Here is a 15,947-nt window from a genome sequence, read left to right on the forward strand (position 1 = left end):
GGGAAGCACTGTAACTTACAACAGTGTTCAAAGAAGGGGAATTAGAAAACCTTTAAAAGTGAAGCTAGGCACTCCATGATCTGCTCTTTTTTCCTTTTGACCAGGTGGTTTATGATGGACTCTTTGGTGCAAACACAAATGCAAAACTGAGAAGTCTGTCCTTGCAGTTTGTGCATCATATTTGTATCATGTAAGTAATTCAGAAAACATTATGTTTTTTAGCTATTTTCCCAGAAGTCTCTCTGTTCACTAAATATGTAACTGGACTAAGGGCATAGAAAGAGTACTAAACCTCATAGAAAGTAGGGTTTTTAATTCATCCCTAAAATATCTCTATATGTGGTTGCATGCATTAAGCGGTAATTTCTCATCTTAACAGAGTTGGGATACTGTGAGAAGGTACTTCTGTGGGATGGAAAAGATAATATTTTGTTTGTTGGTATCTCTAATTGCAGTTGTCCAGAAAGTAAAATAAAGCCATTAGGCCCGATGCTTTTAAATGGACTTACAAAGCTGATCAATGAATACAAAGAGGTAAGTTGAAAGGCTCTTTACTCTAGAGCTGTAATTCGTCATATGAATACAAGCAAAAGACAAACATCTTTATAATGGAAATTGGTAAATCTTTATTTCTTGTAGTTGCCTTAAATGATTATCAAAGATTAGTGTTTAAGGAATTCTGTTGGAAGAGAAGCAAAAAGGCTATAGAGGGAAATTGTTTTATTTGTTTAACAGATACAGATAAGTTCTCAGACACTAGTTGCAAAGTCTCAGGAAATAATACAGTAGCAGTAGCTGCTGTTACTCATTACTCTAGAGCACACAGGGGCCTCAGTGATAAGCAGCTGTATAGGCCTGCTTGTAATACCTTCCATTCTGTCTGTACAGGGATAGTGTTGCTGTGGGAAACACAGCACAAACAGAACTGAAAATGCCAGTCTGGTCTAAAGAATGTAATTTTGGAAAGCACATATCCCATGATACTCCTTCATGTATCTTATGAAGGGCTGAAGGGCTGATGTTGCAGATCACCTCTTCTGCAGCTTTCATCCTTGGATATGACCTTCTGGCTTGAGCTGGTGTTTGAACATGTGAGCCTCCCTTGCCATTGAGAAGGGCATAAAAAGGAGTGTTCAGGAAGAAGGAAGCCCCTATATAAGCATGCTTCATTGGTCATCTGCAGGATTCGTTGTGCAAACAGCTTCCTTTGTGTAAAGCTGCTGTTTAGGGCTAGTGGAAGGTATCTGTCTTATTGCTACTGTTTCATATAGTTGCTGAATCTGATTACTGCCTCTCTTGAAATAAAATATGATTAGCCGAGATGAGAAGGAAGATTTAAACTTTGTCTCCATTTGCAATTTTCTGTTTCCTGTGGAAGAGCACACTCCTTCTCTTGCTGTCTAATGCTTTCGTCCTTGTGTACAGTTAATTTGATGTTCCAGGATTCTTTGCCCATGAAAGCCTGTTTGAGCATTTTGAAGACAAAATTTAAAATAAATGTTTAATTATAAGAGATGTACCTTTATGTATTCCTGGTTTTGTTGAATTTTATTTATTGTTTTATCATTCAAGGATTCAAAACTGCTCTCAATGGCTTATTCAGCGGTTGGAAAGCTCTCGAGGTAACTGAAGCTCCATTTAAGGAATGGGACATTGATTCATTTTTTCCAGAGCAAGCTGTTAATTTATCAACAGCAAGCTTCATGCCATCTGCCAATTTTGCTATTGAGTGTACACTGCAAAGAAAAGCATTCTTCTGGTGACATCTCCAAAGTTGTAAAAAGAAATATGTTTTTAGCTGATAGCTTCTCTAGCAGTGATTAATGGCAGCTCATGAATTACGCACAGAATTAATCCACTTTTCTGGATTTCCATAATTTTAAGGAATGTCCAGCAAAGACCAGAGGGCATGAAACTAGACAAGTGGTTTTTTCAGTGTTTTGTTGGTAATCTAGGTGATTGTTCATAGAATACCTCACTTTCCAAACTGTGTTTAGTTTGGAAACAAACTGACAGATTTGTTTAACAAATAAAATGTGGGATGAGGGGTAAGACCAATTAAATGTGAAGCATTTCGATTTAAAAAAACAAAAAAACCTTCATGAATGAAAATATCTTGTTTCAGCCGAATGCCTCAGCTCTTCACTAAGGACATTGCACTGGTACAACAGTTTTTTGAAGCTTTATGTAAGGTGGGTGCTCACAGGGTTTTGGGGAATTGCTAGGATTTTGTGCTGGTTTAGCTTAATTCTTGTCACTGTAAATTGTAAAGTGAAAACTCTTATTTCTGTACTGCAGGAAGATGCTGATACTAGGCTTGCCATTCAGGAGGCTTTGTCTATGATGGTTGGAGCGTACACTAACTTGGAAGGAGCCCAGCGCACTCTGATGGAAGTTCTTGTGGCTTCTTATTTAATAAAGGTATTTTCAGTGGAATCAAAATTAAGTACCTTCAGAAAAAAAACAAATGGCTATTAATTGTTTTCATTTTTCCTGTCACTTTTCCTGTACCTTTGGAATAGGTCTTTTTCTTACTGAATATGTTGGCCTGTTTGGGAGAAGGGGAGGTGTGTGCATGCTCAGATGAAGTATTTTTAATACTGTACAATGGCTGCAAGAAGGGTGGCAATGCAGTTTTCCATTTGTGTTCTGTTTTGCAGAAACAATGTTGTTGTGATTGTGCTGTATGCTTTTTCAGTCTCCTAAGAAAACTCTGAGAAGGAGACGCCTCAAGGACAGTGTCTTTTGAAATGTTTTGTGAAAGCAAAAGTTAGGTAGAATGGATCATTCACTGTTTAGCTGGGATTTCAGTGTGCTATGATTTCTAACATTATAAAAGAACCTCCTTAGGAACTTGGCCATGAGATGCTAATCCAGAGGAAACCACACATCACTACTCTCTTAGCTTCACTGAGTATCATGTTTGCATTCGGAATTCCCAGAGATCTGGGTTTTTAGCAAGTATTTTTTGTATTCTCCGTTTTTGCATGGATACTCAGGGAGACTGTGGAGGTGTATGTGTTTCTAGTGGTGGCACTAGTATCTGTATAAGTATCTATTTTCATGATCTCTTTTGCCTGGGTGCTCAAGTGATCTGGCTGTCCAGGTGATGCCCTTTTGAGACTATCTGAACACAATAGAGCAGTGACCCTAAGCTAATGTTTCTTTTCCACCTCTTATGAAGCTGTGCTGTTTCTAAATGCAGCTCTGTTTTGTGTAGGTAGATGATGTCAAAACTGCCTGGGTGGGGCATTACAGATGTCTAAGAAATAGCAATAACCTTTATTTATGGTTTCATAAAATGTGCATGCATTTAATAGAACATTTCATTTTTCATTTGTGTATGTATGAGAAGCTTGCTTTTCTGTTCTGTCTCCTGCCATGTGAAAAGTTAGCAAGAGCAGTGTTTAAAAATGTTCAAACTCTGAGTGATGTTGGTACCAGAGGACAAAACAGATGACTGATGATTTACAAGTGGTAAATGGTCATTCATGCTTTCATTTAAAACTTAACCATATATCTGTGTCTCTTCTCTTTAAGCCTGAAGTTCAAGTACGTCAAGTGGCTGTGAAATTTGCTAGCACAGTGTTCCCTCCAAATCATATCCCATCCAGATACTTACTCCTGTTAGCTGCAGGAGACCCGTAAGTTATTTTCCTTTGAAGTTATTTTCACATATATACACACATGTATCTATGTTTCCATCCAGTATATATTTGGATGCAGTATGAATGCATATATGAATCCTTGAGAGGTGGGCCTGTGCAAACCTCACAAAGTTCAACAAGGCTAAGTGCAAGGTCCTGTACCTGGATAGGGGCAATCCCAAGCAACACAAATACAGGCTGGGCAGAGAATATATTGAGAGCAGCCCTGAGGAGAAGGACTTGAGGGTGTTGCTTGTCCTCAACATGAGCTTGAGGAAAGTCAGTTGTATTCTGGGGTGCAACAGAAGAGGTGTACCCAGCAGCAGGTTGAAGAAGGTGATTCTTCCTCTCTACTCCACTCCTGTGAGACCCCCACCTGCAGTACTGTGTTCAGCTCTGGGGCCCCCAACACAAGAAGGAAGTGGAGCTGTTAGGATGAGCCCAGAGGAGACCATGAAGATGATCAGAGGGCTGGAGCACCTATGCTATGAAGACAGGCTGAGAGAGTTGATCTTGTTTAGCTCAGAGAAGAGAAGGCTCCAGGGAGACCTTAGAGCAGTCTTCCAGTCCCTAAAGGGTGCCTACAGGAAAGCTGGAGAGGGACTGTTTAGAAGTGCATGTAGTGACAAGGCAAGTAGCAATGGCTTTAAACTGACAAAGGATAGATTTAGATTAGACATAAGGAAGAAGCTCTTTTCTGTGAGGGTGGTGAGGCCCTGGCACAGGTTGCCCAGGAAGGCGTGGCCCTGGCAGTGTTCAAGGCCAGGTTGGAGAGGGCTTTGAGAAACCTGGTCTTCTGGTGGAAGGTGTCTGTGCCCGTGGCAGGAGGGTGGGAACTAGATGATTGTTAATGTCTTTTCCAACCCAAACTGTTCTATGATTCTATTATATATAATAGAATATATATGTGTGTGTGTGGTTATGTAGGTATGTATAAAAACTCACTGAAAATAAAATATGATAATTTGAAAATTAACCTTTACATACGAGCATTCTTGGACAGTTCTGTGGAGATTTGTTATTGTGCCTTATGGTCACCTTTGGCTCAGATTCCGAGTCTGATCAGAGACTGATCAGAGACTGCTGTCAGTGAAGCATTTTGTGTTAGTTTGGTTTTTGTGTTTTTGTCAGTTGCAGCCGTGAGGTAAAATTGAATTAATTGAAATCACCTTTACAGTAGCTAGAAGTTATTTTTCCTGGCAAATTCTATCTGTCTACTTTTAGCCTATATTTGCGAAGTGTGAGGAGCATGCACTTGTGAAAGTTGCCATTCTGCTGAGGAGTAATTGACTCATTAAATTACAGCAGTCATTTCATTTGCTGTTTTCTATTACTGCAGATTAAATGGTGAGGCTTTTTCCAGCTTGCTTTAATTGTTCGGGTTTTTTTTGTGAGTTCCTTGTAGCTAAGAAAGGCTAAGCGTATCAATTGCAATAAATTCCTCTGTCATTGCAGTACTGTCACTGTTTCAGGAGTTGATCTGTTGCTAAGTAGATAACCATAAACCTAGCATGTGTCAGCTGAAGCTTGACTATAGGAAGTGATGGGAAGGAGGGGCAGGTAGGAAAACAAGTCTGTGGTAGTCAGGAACTGGGGGTAAACACTAGCAGGATATAAGAAGAACACAAGTGGGCTGATCGAGACTGTTTTGCAAAGGCTAACCTTTTTCTTCGCCCTCTTTTTCCCCTCCCCCCCATTGAACAAATTGTTTAATATTTTAAGGCAAGGTTCTTTTCCCCTTCCTGAAAAAAAAAAACCAAAAAACAAACCCTCCTTTAAAAACTGTTCTGTATCCTCCAGCTTCCCAAGATATCTTATTGCTCATTAAAGGACATTTGTTCTGTGCAAATAACGTCTGTTCACTATCATTTCTTCTGAAAGGAGGGAGGAGGTCCATGGAGAAGCTCAGCAGGTGCTGAGAACATTTCCTGGTAAAAATGAAAAGGAGAGTTCTGGGAAGCAGATGCCTTCCTTCCCTGAAATGGTCCATTACATTCAAGATAAGGTATGGTGCTTCTGTCACTGTAATTGACATGTATATGTCTGATGCTCTGGTGTGTAATAAGTGTGAGGATGAAAGTTAGGTAAAATCACATTGAAGATCACACATGTTACTGCTTTGCCAAGATTAGCAGTCATTGTTACCTTCTGCTGGCAATAATTGCAAGAGATCCAAGTGTTACGTAATAAGGAGACAGATCCTTTAACAAAGGGTTTATTTTGCTTTGATGCTGTTTGTGCAGAAGATGTGTGGAAGAAGGAACCCAGTGTTCAAGGATGATAATCCAGCTTGGTTGCTCACAAACACGTTTGTGAAAGGATAGGAAGATCATTCTCTGGTTGGGCTAGAGAAAAATAATATTGTGCTTAAAACAGAAAAAAGCTTCCAGACTATGAAAGAAGATACTGGAACAAATGAGGAAGTGTGGTTTGTTTGCTTTAAAGACTTAGTTATTTATTTTAATTTCAATTTGTGGAAATAACGACCATTTAAACAGCCTTTCAGAACTCTTGGGGAATAATTTGCCAAAACCTGTACCACTTGAACTCTTACCTGAGAGATTCCTTATGGAATGTAGTATACTTTGCGGGTGTACTCTGCTAGTATTCTCTGCTGGTGTATGAAGTATTTGAAGCTTTATGAAAAAACTTCGTGTTTGTCCAAAGTACTGGTTATTCAAATATATGAAAAAAAACAAACCCACAAACCAAGATTAAGTTTTAGGTAACACTGTTAAATGACTGTCTCCTTGTGGTTAATTTTTAAATTTTTCTTGATTTATGTAATGTCACTAATGGATCAGCCTAGTTTAATCCCTAATGGGAAAAACAAGATTCCCACACTCCTCAAGGTACATTTCTTTGGTTAGTTACCTCAAAGTGTGAATTTTCACACATTGTGAATAATCTGTGAGTGTTGGAGATGTTTGAGAAGTTTGTATCCATTGCTTGGCACAGCAGGCTGAGTACAAAATGACTTTCTGCATAAGTTATCATCATCTTTCTCTCTGCAAGATGGTATATATGAAAGAGTAGGACCTGATATGCTGGGTGTGGATAGGAGTCCATTCTTCAAGGGAGTCGTCTTCTGGTTCCCTAATTCAGGTTTTCACTGATGGTTCTGGGTGTTACTGAAGTTACTGTGAAGCAAAAGATCTGTGTGTGTGTGTTCAGAAAGATGAGAATCAGTTGACTTCTGTGCAACTGCCTTGTGTGTTTATTCAGATGCAAGGCTGCCTTCCTGAAGCCAGCCCTAGAACTGCTCTGTGTGTTTCCCAGAGAACAGACATGCTTTTCTGCAGCGTTCGCAGTGGGTGTTACTGGAAACCTTCTGTTCATATGGTTTCCTGCTGGAATGTGCCTGCTTTTCAGAGCTAACATTTCTGTGGAAAAGAGTTGGTATCTTGCTGCAGCAGCCTTCTACCTTGCAGGTAGCAGGGTCTGGCTGACTCCCTGGGCTTGGCTGGTGCAGCATCGGGTTCCCACTTCCTGTACTAGGGAAACCTGACTGCTCCACAGCCTTTGCAGGCAAAGCTGCTGTTTGCAGGCTTCCTGTCTGCCTGTCAGCTGGGGGGCCTCAGAGTTTAGAAGTTAATGAGGTATTTTGTTTTTAAATTCTAAAGCACTTAATTTTTCCTCCTAAGGGGAAGAAAGAATGTTGTGCTCACAGCCCAGAAGGCCAGCCATATCCTGGGCTGCATCAAAAGGAGTGTGACCAGCAGGTCAAAGGAGGTGATCCTGCCCCTCTACTCTGCTCTCATGAGAGCTCATTTGGAGTATTGGGTGCAGTTCTGGTGTCCTCAACATAACAAGGGCATGGAACTGTTAGAACAAGTGCAGAGGAGGGATATTAGGATGATCAGGGGGCTGGAGCACCTCCTGTATGAAGACAGGCTGAGAAAGTTGTGGCTGTTGAGCCTGGAGAAGAGAAGGCTGCGTGGAGACCTCATAGCAGCCTTCCAGTATCTGAAGGGGGCCTAAAAGGATGCTGGGGAAGGACTCTTCGTTAGGGACTGTAGTGACAGGACAAGGGGTAATGTGTTAAAACTTAAACACGGGGAGTTTAGAGACTGGATATAAAGAAGGAGTTCTTTACTGTGAGGGTGGTAAGGCACTGGAATGGGTTGCATGGGAAAGTTGTGAATGCTCCATCCCTGGCAGTGTTCAAGGCCAGGTTGGATGAAGCCTTGGGTGATACGGTTTAGTGTGAGGTGTCCCTGCCCATGTCAGGGGAGTTGGATCTTAAGTTCCTTTCCAACCCTAACTATCCTATGATTCTGTGATTCTAATGTTGTCCTCCTCCATCCTCCCCTGCTGTTCTCTCTCACAAATTTAGTTTCCACTTTGGGTTGATAGGGATGTGAAGTTGATGGACCTACACTATTACCAGGTGCTCTGTGCCCTTCATTGTTAGAGAACTGTTGTACTTTTCCAGTTACTAAGTGAAGGATAAACATAGTTATGTCAGCAAAATTTCACTGACCTTTCTGATATTTCTGCTGTTCGTGGGTCTGAATGTTCTGCTCTTAATATGTGCTGTTGTTTAGGCCTCTCACCAAATGAAAACTCCAGCTAAATATACAACTGGGACTGCAGCGTTGCCTTTCAATCCTGCCACATTTGGTGAGGTAAGTGTCTGGATTTACTTCCTTATGTCTGTGTACCATAATAGTTTATTTAGAGCAGAGTGTAAGAAGCTAACAGTTACCATAAGTCACCCTACGTTCTAAACTTCCTCTTTGAACAGATGTTGGGATTAATTCTTCATCGCTTATCTGTCTGAACAGGATTTTCATGGAGGGTTGGGGGGAAAGTTCCCGAGCGTGCTGCTCCACTGCCTTCTGCAGCATACCTAATGTAATAGCTTGTCAGAGGGAGAAAACAGGCAGTCAGGTTTAAAAGTCCTGTTATGCTCCTTGGGGCTGTTCTTTTCACAGCAGATTCCCTGGCTTCAGTGATCTGTACACACAATCTCAGCTGTGATGTATGATCTGTATTAGCCATGCTTTGGGTTGTGTATGCATGCCAAATTGTATAGGGGACAGGCTGAACCGCCTGCAAAGGGGTTGCATCAGCTGATGATTATAAGCCAAAAATCTGTGTGTGATTTAATCGTCTTGAGAGTGATGCAGGCACTGTAGGGTTGTCTGCTTGCACAGGCATATTGCAGAAACTCCTCCTAAAATTTGTTACATTTTATATTTGTTCCTGTCTCCATGCTGACTTTTCTGTCTAGATTTGATTAAAGAAGAAACTCTGTCATTTTGGTTGCATTACATGTAGCATATTCCCTGCTCTTTTGTCTTCTCCATGTTTTTTCCCAGTTCTCTTGCACTCAGTATCCTGTGTTTTTGTCTTCTCTAGATAGTTCTGTATCTGCGGATGTGTCTTGCTCACAGTGCAGGTGTGGTGCCAACCTCACAGAGCTTGGCAGATATGCAAGATCAAGCTCCAGCCATTGGACGTTACATAAGAAACCTTATGTGTGGCAACCAAATACCTTTATCTTCCTCCTCCTCTTCAAAAAGTGCAGAAACCAACCCTGTACATATGTATATTGGCCTTCTTCAGCAGCTGTTAACTAATGTTGGAGGTAAGAACCTGTGTGCAGTATCAGCTTGAAGAAAAATCTTCTCTTGCTAGGAGTGAGTTGCCATGTTCAGTGCTTTGAGTTTGGCTGCAGGAATGACAGAACTGCAACACTGACTATATACTCTTCAGTTTAAACTTGTTCTCTTCTATGCTGCTGTGTAGGTAGGAAAAAGCAGGACCACAGAATTGGAGCTTTAATGCTTTTAAAAAAAGACAATACTTTAAAATTGTGAGGCTGTTGTCTATAACAGCTATAACCAGGGAATGCTGTCTTCCTCACTCTGATAATAGTGTATCTGCAACAAGTGTAGTCTTAAAACACTTGATGCCTTTAGAACAAATTGCTACCAGAATGTTTGCTTCTACTTGTTTCCCTAATATTTCTGAGAAAAAATATACCCTATTATTCCATATTGTTTGTTATCTCTAATGAATTGCAAATGAATGCTTTCAAATGCCTGATACTTCTTAACCTCTTTTTTATCACTTTTGCATTGCTGTAAATACTGCAATTGTTGAATAACCTGATTCTTTAATTACTCTTTAGGTTTGCCAGTCATGTATTGTCTTCTAGAAGTTGTTTCAGTATATCCAGAAAAACTAGCCACCAGATTTGTAGACAAAATGGATTGGATAAAGGTATATTGAAAATTTGCATATTTTGGTTTATTTCTGGGAGTGGATTTGGCATTAGCAAACCCTGACATTTTCCCATGGTGGAATGGAGTATTATTTCCAAGTATGCATTTATTTTAAAGTCTGGTATTTCTACTTAAGAGTCAACACTTCATGAAATGTTGTATGTAGCAGGATGGGGAAGCTACGTTTTGGTTCTTTTGTTTTACCAGTTTTGTTAACTGACCTATATCTTCAGGGTAATCTGTCATTGGTCCTGTTGGTATAGTCAGACAGTTTTTCTCCTTGATCAGCAGATCGATTAAACAGCACAAGAAAACTGAAAACAGAATTCTTCCAGTGGGAAGATGTGAGTGGCTTTTCAGAAAATGAGATCAGTTAATCCTTAATTGTTTTAGAGCCCTTTCTCTAGAGGTGTTTTTATGTTTTTATTAGCCTCAAACCAACAAACAAAAAAAGATAAGCTGGAACCTGTTTGAGAATAAACCAAAGATAATTCTGCTTTCTCTAGATTCTCTTCTCAAGCAGCTTCCTGCTTTTTCATGGTTTGCTTCAAGGACCCAGAATTTGTTAAGCTCTTACAGGTTGCCTTCAATTTCATTAGGAATCTGGCAGAAAATAATGCTTGGTTGCATTAAAGAAAAATTAGAATGTGTTATAATAATTTCTCCTGCTGATATCTGCACTGCATTGCCCTTTATACAGCTTACCACATCTCATTTAAGTGCAGGTATGAACCTTAGAGGACTTAAACATTCTCTATTTCAGTATTGTTTATTTTTTTGAGAAAAACACGGTTTTTCTTGGATCTTGTGTCCATTTGCAAAATAAAGCTTCTAGGAGTGGTAACTGGTAGTACCTCATTCCAGAAATACTGTTGTGAAATAGCCTTTATATGATTTCACTTTGCCAAGTGGAAGGAGCAGGTCCAGGAGGTTGTTAGAAGTCAGCTGTGTTATCTGATATAAGTTTTGAGTTCAACTTAAGAGTTATGTTTCATAAGCCTGACAGATCTTGTTTCTTGTTTGCTTGGATCATTTTTGCTGCCTTTGTGGTGGCTGAAGCCATTCAAAGATTTGGGCATGAATTTTTTGCATGAGTTTGTTGCATTATACATCAAATTAATGCAGAGGTAAGATTATATCTTAACAAATCACCTGATGCTTCCCAAGTTCAACTGCTTAAAAATTCAGATAATAGAAGATCTCTAATACAAAGTGGAAGAGTTTGCACTGAGAGCTGTGCTTTCCTGGACTCTTTTTTTTGGCACCATTCGATTTAACTGATTTAACTTCTTGAGTTTGTGGGTTTTTTTGTTTGGGTTTTTTTGTTTGTTTGTTTTTGTTTTGGTTTGGTTTGGTTTTGTTGTGGTTTTAAACCCTTGATTAATAAAAAGGAAATTGAAGCCTTCCAGTAGCTCATGAAAAATAGTGTCTTTGGGAGGCTTTTTAGCTCAGTGTTAATTCAAAATGTGGAAGCTTTTCTGAATACAAATTCATCCAAGCATTCCAGTAGTGTGTTAATGCAGAACTGGTGGATAACCCTCTTGTGGCTAACGGTAATCTTCCTGAACACCGAGCATTCAATGAATGCTTTGCTGAATTGAGTGCTTTGTTTCTTACTAAATGATAATGCTGCTGGTTTAAAGAGTGGTTTCTGAGGTAAGTACTATTTATGTAGCTGCATGACAGTTGTGCTTGTATATCAAAGCTCTGTATGAACAGAGCGTATGAGAAGCTGCTTTCGTATTTTATGTTTCTTTTTAAAAACTGCAGAGTCTGATGAACACAAACAAAGAAGAAATGCGCGAGCTTGCAGCCCTGTTTTACTCTGTGGTGCTGTCTACCATGTCTGGAGATGAACTTAGGGCCTCCTTGGAGCAGCTGATTAAGATGACAAAAGACAGCCATGTAACTACCTTTCTTTGTCTGCTTCTTATTTTTTCTTGTCTCATGTAACTGATGGGAAATCTCGCAGTATGTCTGGGATGTATTAGCCTTAATCTGAGTATAAAATTAACTAGCTGACATCCAGTTGGACTGTGAGAAGGGATTTTTGTCGTAGGTGAGTGCAATAGATCTTTAAATAAACTAATCTCTGAAGCTGTTGTTAAGGTCAGAAGGATTTCCTGGAGGCAGTTCCTAAGCAAAGCCAGCACCGTCACATATTTAACCAGTCTTAGCCAGCTTAAATATTCCTCATCCCATCGAATAAGTAATGGGTCAAACTGTCTACCAGTTCACCCATTTTTGTGAGCAACTACAGGTACCAAAGAACTAAAAAGTATGGTTAATACCCCCTCTTCTCCTGATCTGTAGCTGCTCCCTGGCTCCTCATCAGCTCAGGGTCTTGTCCTACCAGCAACCTTTCCCTGCTGGGACCTGACTTCTTCCCTCCCACTCCACATGGACTGCTCAGCAACCCTCCACCAATGTATTACTGCATGGTGGGTTTGCCTGCCTACTGTCCTCCAGCAGCTCCTTCCAACTCCCGTTAACCTTAGCTCTGCATTTTGCTACTATGAGCTTGGAGGAGTCCTGAAATCACATTGAAAAAGTTTCTGTGCTGATGTGTCCCTTCTGAAAGGGAGGGAAAATATTAGTATTTTGGGTTAGATTTCCCCAGATTGTTTTTATATAAGTCTCTCCTAATGACTTAACGAGCTGCCATTTTACATCACAGGTAACAGACTCAAATGCTGACGAGTAGTGCTGGTCACTGTACGTTGTAATTAACAAACAGGATTTATTTTGTATGTGTGAAGTGGTCTCATTGCACAGTTTCACATAGGGTGCAGCTTCCATGGTCACGGAGGCAGCACAGATGTGTCCCGTTCCCCCTGCTGCTGCTTTCTGCCCGTGAAATCACAGTTGACCTTTCACAGAACATAGCTGAGAATAAGGAGGGATGTGAACCATGAAACAAAAAAGAGCAGGGTATTCACATGCATTTCTGAGTTTGAGTCGGTGAGAGCTCTGGTTTGCTGCGAATGCACCAAGCCATTTGCATCAGTACAGACCAGGGGGGTGGTGGTGCTCTCTAGTGTCTCAGTAACAGCTGCAGTGTAAATAGGTAGCTAAAGTGGAGAGGGGAAAAAAACCCATCCTCAGCAGGTTTTTCTGCTCCAAGACCACAACAAGGAGCAGTCCCTGGTGGACAAGCTAGATTGAGGATCCTGTCTGGCAGCACAGTTCCACTGATCCAACTTTTCAGGGTTGCGATAAAAACCAGATACATTAACTAAGCTGAGTTTAAGCGTCTGCCTCCTTCTTTTTCTTTCTTTTTTAATTCTTTTTCTTTATTTTTAATTAAGGTAGCATTTCACTCAGCCTTATTTCTGCACAGAATCCTTTCATTAGAAGTCACCTGTTGGAATGAGCACCATCATTAGATAGTCTCAGCACCAAGTCAGCACTGGAGAAATTACTATTTGTGACAATAATTGTAATAATTAGGTTTCACAGCCTGTGGCCAATTGAGATGTATAAAGGAATTACCTTAAGTATTTATAGGTCAAGTATGTTCTCATTCTTAGCAATACAAATCTGGAGTAATTTATTATTGTTTACCAAGGAATACATTTAATTCCCTTAATCTGCGTATGTCCAATTTTTAAGTAGAGATAGTGTTGTGTTATCTTAGCACAGACTTATGATGGTGAACTTACAAATCAGATGAGTTGGATTTTTACTACTTATTTTGGTCTAGCTACCAAAGGGTGGGCTTTAGGAATGTCATTGCTGGTGATAAATTCTTAATCTGTCCTTCTAAGCCTCTTTTAAGTTTCATTAAATTATCTTAAAAGACTCCATCCATCAGAGAGCACTAGAAATATCAAGCTCTCTGTCATTGCACTATGTGTTGGAACTCCATGTTAGGACTGAAGAGTTCCGTTCACTCTTCAGGGTGCCTCCTCATCTGGCTTATCCATATGTTTTTAAGTCAGAGTTTTGTGCAAAGTGTTACATATTTACTTTGAAAATGAGATTTTCTGCACTACTGTTGTTGTCTCTAGAGCCCAGAGGTCCAACATGGATCCTTGTTGGCTTTGGGATTTACAATTGGAAGGTACTTGGCCAAAGGGAAATGCGGAACAAGGGAGCTACATAATACAGAACAGCCAAACACTGCCGTCATACCAGATCAAGAACAGCTCATAAAGTCAACGACAGAGACAATAGGTAACTTACTAACTGAGTCTTTGCTGCATGTAACAGTTGTTTTTTGAACCACCCCAGGCTGAGGACTTTTCTAAGAAATTCAGCCCATTGATTGTGTAATCTTGGGTTTACTTTCTGTGATAGAATTTAGAGTCTATAAAAATGACATCGTATTAGGTGTGTGGGTGTAACCCTTTTCAATAAGAATTAGGTGGACTCTTAGCTCGTAGAATCCTCTCAGTATCCTTTTACTTGGATTTTGTTCCAGCATAATGCTTCCTACCAGCTGCAGAGGAGATAAATACTTTGCTTCTTGCATGGGTAAAATACAACTGCCTGCCTGCCTGCTGCTAAATAATAAAATTCAAGCCATCCTGTTTTGGTTTTTCCTGTAGGTTCTTTTCTGGACAGCACCTCTCCCTTTCTTGTGGTGGCTGCTTGTACAGCTCTTGGGGAGATTGGAAGGAATGGCCCCTTGCCAATCCCCAGTGAAGGACCAGGATTCACGAAGCTTCAACTTGTGGAAAGCTTATTGGCCCGAATCCCTTCCAGCAAGGAAACAAATAAGGCAAGATTTTTCAGTGTTATGATTCCTGTTCATTTCTAGAATGCTCTGTCCCCAGGTTTATGTATTACCTACCAAACTCAGCCTCTCTTTTAAAAAAGAATTAGGCTTATCACTGTTTTAGTGAGTCAGGATTAGGCTAAGGGTTTTCCAGTTTTGTGTCACTGTTGGTTGAATGTGCTTTCTACAGTCATAAGCAGGAGCTTAATGGATGAAAACTACAAATGGTCATAATTTTAATTAAAAAAAAATCTTTTACCTGGAAATAATCCTCAAAGGTTAACAGGACATTTGTTTTGATCTGTGTTCTGGAAGAAAGGTGCACTGATTGATCTAGTAAGTGTTTTGTGTGACTGACTTCTGGTACCTCAAGTGAGACTTCAGCAAGGTTGAGAAAGTAGGTTGAAAGTATATCTTCTGGACTTACAGGAAGGTTTTGTGATTGAGTTTGGTTTTTGTTTGTGTTTTAAGATGAAGGAACGAGCAATACAGACATTAGGTTACTTCCCAGTGGGAGATGAAGATTTTCCCCACCAGAAGCTACTGTTGCAAGGTTTAATGGATTCTGTGGAGGTGAGGCACAATCAATGTATTTTTCTTCATACTCAGTTGAGTATTTCTATTTAAATGCTTTTTATATACTCTAGAGACAGATTTTGCAAGGGACGTTATCTTTTTGTAATAGTCCCTCTGGGTTCTTTAAAACTGCCTTGAAACAGAGAGCGAAGGTAGGTTTGGGGCTTGTAAAATGTTTTATGTCATGGTTTAAAAATTTGCCAGTCATGGTCTCTCGGGTGAATATGTATTCCACTTTAGGAGAACTAACTAACTGTATGTGTAAAATCTTAAGAAATTACACTAATGAAGCCATAGGTTTGTATTTTAGCCTTCCAAAGTACCCTAAGAATAAATAATATAAATACATCTTTTTTATCTGAACTGCATCAACTGATACAACTTGTTTGCATTATGAGCTTTGTTTATAGGAAAACATGTATCTGTTGTCAGTCTAAATACATCAGTGTAGTGTACTGGTTTCATGGTACTTCAGAGCTCCTATACATGTTACAATATACCAGACAGCAAAATTAAACAGTCAAGGAGCTTTTCAGGGTTCTTAATTTACAGGTTTCTTGTTGACCTTTCTTCCTTGTTCATACTAACATAGGGTTCAGCATTGTTGAAGCAGCTGTTGAGTACCAGACAGGCTGACTTTGTCAAGTGCTCCAATTCTGTGTGCTCAAACAAGCAAGAATAGTAAGAACATTGTTTACACAAACATAAAATGATGTTTCTAAGTGCTATGTTTATCTCCTGTACCTGCTTAGGGACTTTACATCTTCCTAT

At 39.9% G+C, this 15,947-nt stretch overlaps 1 protein-coding gene across 1 annotated transcript in view; it reads left to right on the forward strand.

Annotated features, from left to right (window-relative positions):
* ECPAS (Ecm29 proteasome adaptor and scaffold) overlaps positions 1-15,947 on the forward strand; it is a 70,839-nt gene that overhangs the window by 28,007 nt on the left and 26,885 nt on the right. The window contains exons 10-23 of the mRNA XM_005154852.3: positions 105-190; positions 456-534; positions 1,573-1,622; positions 2,126-2,192; positions 2,299-2,421; positions 3,541-3,644; positions 5,529-5,652; positions 8,195-8,275; positions 9,012-9,240; positions 9,787-9,878; positions 11,651-11,785; positions 13,891-14,056; positions 14,431-14,603; positions 15,072-15,173. Of these exons, the coding sequence (XP_005154909.1) occupies positions 105-190; positions 456-534; positions 1,573-1,622; positions 2,126-2,192; positions 2,299-2,421; positions 3,541-3,644; positions 5,529-5,652; positions 8,195-8,275; positions 9,012-9,240; positions 9,787-9,878; positions 11,651-11,785; positions 13,891-14,056; positions 14,431-14,603; positions 15,072-15,173 (1,611 nt within the window). The remainder of the gene's footprint in view (positions 1-104; positions 191-455; positions 535-1,572; positions 1,623-2,125; positions 2,193-2,298; positions 2,422-3,540; positions 3,645-5,528; positions 5,653-8,194; positions 8,276-9,011; positions 9,241-9,786; positions 9,879-11,650; positions 11,786-13,890; positions 14,057-14,430; positions 14,604-15,071; positions 15,174-15,947) is intronic.

This window comes from Melopsittacus undulatus, chromosome Z, assembly GCF_012275295.1.
Source record: "Melopsittacus undulatus isolate bMelUnd1 chromosome Z, bMelUnd1.mat.Z, whole genome shotgun sequence".
Lineage (NCBI taxonomy): Eukaryota > Metazoa > Chordata > Aves > Psittaciformes > Psittaculidae > Melopsittacus > Melopsittacus undulatus.